We start from the raw sequence: 3,567 nt of genomic DNA, 5'->3' as shown, positions 1-3,567 counted from the left end.
CTGCTGAAAAAAAAGAGTGATCAAGCTACAGCAATAATTAAAACGTTGCTTTGTCTTACCCAAAAGGATCACCAACTACAAGAAATGCGACATCACAAACATCAGCATCTTTTAAAATGCTATCTGCATCTTGTTCCACTGTTTCTCGGTCAGCCAAAATCAATTCTTTTCCATAAAACTCTTCCTAGAAATTGAAATTAAGAAACACCAAAATAAGACACTTGGGAGTGTTTTCATATGTCTCTGGGTGCTCATTCAGGAACACAGACAATACACACTAAAAAGGCCAACTTTATTATTCTCCCCAGTGGTCTGACCCATGTCTTAAGAGAACCCTGCCTCCCTTTGCAAGAACACCTGAGCTTCCCATAAAGCAGCTCCTGAGTTGGAAAAAAATAGTAAAGCACATTATTCTGATACTGCCTTGGTTTTTTATGCCTTCTGTGTCAGTTGAGGAGTTGCTCCAAAAGTAGCTCAGTCACGCCTGTGTACTGAAGGTACCTGGATGGACTCTAGGTATAGTTAATTTAACCACTCATCGTACTGTAAGGCATCCCTTAATAATACTATTTCAATTAGTTCTAGAAACATGTTATCTGTCTCCGTAAGTCATGTCTCACCATATCTTTCACCCACTCTTTACATGATTAGATAAAGGTTTTTTTCCAGGGCATATACCAAAAAAAAGGTGTTTGTGTTGTAAACAGTATTCAGAAAATTTGGGTGGTATTACAAATATTAACAAACTGACAAAACTATTAAGTCAGTTATGGTCCAGAAAGATTTTCCTCTGACTTCAGTGATGCTTCATCTTTGCTCACAAAGAATAATGAGTTGACAAGAGAACCACCACACTTGCACAGAAGCAGAGTAGCGCTTCCATTAAAAAAATCCGTCCAATAGTTAGAGTACTAGATATGGGACCTCAGTTACTGGGTTCAGTTCCCTTTTCTAAAGATTACTTCCTCACCATTTTTGGATAACTTTCTCTACCTCTGTAAAATGAGGATATTATTTTTCTTGTGAAAAAGACTGCAATCAGTACAGATTCAATAGAAAGGGGACCAAACAAACGTATAAGCAAATCTTGTATCTGTGATTCAGAACGGTTGATGGCCACCTCGGAGTACTGCTGAGGTCTGTACTAAACAAATTTTGACACCCCACTTGTCTTTATTAGGTGTCTAATAAAGACGCACATTAGCAAGTAGTACAGCAGCAACAGGAGCTGATCTATAAAACAAAGCACTTAGTGCCAAGAACTCAGAAACAATGCTACATACATTTTGTTGGGTTTACCATTGGACCAGACTAACTTCAGTCCAGTACTATAAGCAAATGCACACCATAGAGCATATTAGGTACATTCCCAGAAGCACACCTTTCAGTTTGTTTTCATCTAATGTAATCTATTTGCACTGAGACTGCTCCACAATGCAAATCAAAGCACATTAACTAAAGAATATATAAAAACCACTCTCCTGACAAAAACTAAAATGTGGACTCACTGGGAGGTCACTGGGTCCAAATAGTTCTTTCACCAAACTGACAGCCTATTTAGACCGTCAACACCAAACAACTTTTAATGAATGTTTTAGGTCAAAGAGATAAACTAAGCAAGTCATGTCATTTGAATTATGAGATCTGATTTTAAAAGAATCAGCACAGGAGGATTTCTAGAAAACCCCTGCAGGAAAGAATCTGTTCCTTATCTATTGAGAGCTTTCTCATAACTTTTCATGTTGCTTAGGAGATTCTTCAGATTACTAAATAAACCACTCCACATTGTCACTTGTATGTAAACTGGGCTGTATTATCAACACTTGATGATTAATTTGAATATTCCCACTTACGCTTCGTTTTTATTGATCATTTTTCCCAAATACCTTATCTTTGAGACTTCAAGGTTTGCAAAATACTAAAAACAATAAAAAACAAAACAAACAAACCCCCAAAATACATGCCAAAAATATTCAGCATTTTTCTATTATTCAATGTTTTCTTTTCAGCTGGCTAGGAATCCATCTTTTTTTAACAGCAAATGCAGATTTTGCAAAGTAAAAATATCCAAGCAATCATTTCATTCTGCAATTTTCCAACTATCCAACAACAACAAAAAAAAAACCATTTGGTTTTGAATGGATTAATTTAAATTCAGATTGCTTCAGTGTATTGAAAAAAACCCCAGAAAAATGTGGAAAACATCTTCATTTCAAAATACAGCAGATACCAGAGATGGCCTCAAATATTCTATCCTATCTTCTATCTAGAAACCACATAACACTGACTACAAGCTAAAAGTCTCATGTGCTATATATACATACAGATATGCATGCAAGTACACTATGGCTATACAGCATCCAAGACCCAGATAGCATCTCTGTGTAGTACTACACAGCTTATTTGGAGATCCCTGTTCTTTGGGTAGGTAAGCTCATTTTTTGGTATTATGGTATTATTTCAGGATTAAACTTTATCTTTCTATGACCAGTCAACCCATCAGAATTATAATTTGTACAATTTTACTACTGTTTTCTTCCATAAGGTGTGTTTACTAACAAAAAGCTTATCTCCTTGTTGCTCAACAGCCCATCTCTGGTTGAACTGTACATAGAATAATGGAATATTTTGGCTTGGAAGGGACCTTTAAAGGCCATCTAGTCCAAGCCCCCTGCAATGAGCAGGGACATCTTCAACTAGACCATTTTGCTCAGGGCCCCATTGAAGCTGACCTTGAATGTTTCCAGGGATGGGGCATCTGCCACCTCTCTGGGTACCTCACTGTGCCAGGGTTTCACCACCCTCACTGTGAAAAATTTCTTCCTTATGTCTAGTCTGAACCTACCCTCTTTTAGTTTAAAACCATTACCCCTTGTCCTATTGCAACAGGCCCTGCTAAAAAGTTTGTCCTCATCTTTCTTGCAAACCCCCTTTAAGTATGTTCTGGAAGTCTCAACATGGTGAGACGGTGTGGCGCACAAGGAAACATAGAAACCTGAGACACTAAAATTATTATTCCCAGCAGGCACCATAACACCTCAAGGCTGCTACAGAGGTTCAAGGCTCCAAGACAGGTATTTTTCTGGCATGTCTTTTTTGTTTTTTTTTTAAATCAGATCAGACATTTTCTGACCAAGTTGTCCAACATTTCAGGATTGCCATGTAGTTAGAATTTGAGATGAAAACTAGTGTCAAAATACAAACGTTACTGGGAAGGAAAAAAATTGTTTTCATTACAGTCTTCTCTCAAGGTAGCAAAACAATTTCTCCTATAAAACATCGTATGTGAAGGTCATGTACGTGCTTTTTGCGAGACCCCACACCGTTGGTTTCTGCCGCTGATGTTACTGACCTACCAGGCCCAGCACCCTCCTCATTCCTTTGTACGAGAGGCGTCAGGACTCCGTGCGACAGCACCGGCCAGACCTACCAGCGCTTCCTTGCCCACCGTGAGGACGGACGTGTAGGCCTCCAGGTACACCCTACGGCACCGCCTCACCGCCTCCAGCCCTTTCACTGTGATGTCCTTGGCATCGCCCAAGCCGAGCCCGACCAGATACAGCATGC

General features: G+C 39.1%; 1 protein-coding gene across 1 annotated transcript in view; it reads right to left on the bottom strand.

Moving 5' to 3' along the window:
• Nucleotides 1-3,565, bottom strand: part of DPH5 (diphthamide biosynthesis 5) — a 22,257-nt gene extending 18,692 nt beyond the window's left edge. Inside the window, exons 1-2 of the mRNA XM_010292657.1 lie at nt 3,431-3,565; nt 60-184 (exon numbers count right to left, since the gene is read on the bottom strand). Coding sequence (XP_010290959.1) covers nt 60-184; nt 3,431-3,565 — 260 coding nt within the window. The remainder of the gene's footprint in view (nt 1-59; nt 185-3,430) is intronic.
• Between the last annotated feature and the right edge of the window lie 2 nt (nt 3,566-3,567).

This window comes from Phaethon lepturus, unplaced genomic scaffold (genome assembly GCF_000687285.1).
Source record: "Phaethon lepturus isolate BGI_N335 unplaced genomic scaffold, ASM68728v1 scaffold15338, whole genome shotgun sequence".
Taxonomy (NCBI): Eukaryota; Metazoa; Chordata; class Aves; order Phaethontiformes; family Phaethontidae; genus Phaethon; species Phaethon lepturus.
The sequence above is the reverse complement of the archived record's forward strand: the minus strand, read 5'-3'. Positions and strand labels throughout refer to the sequence as shown.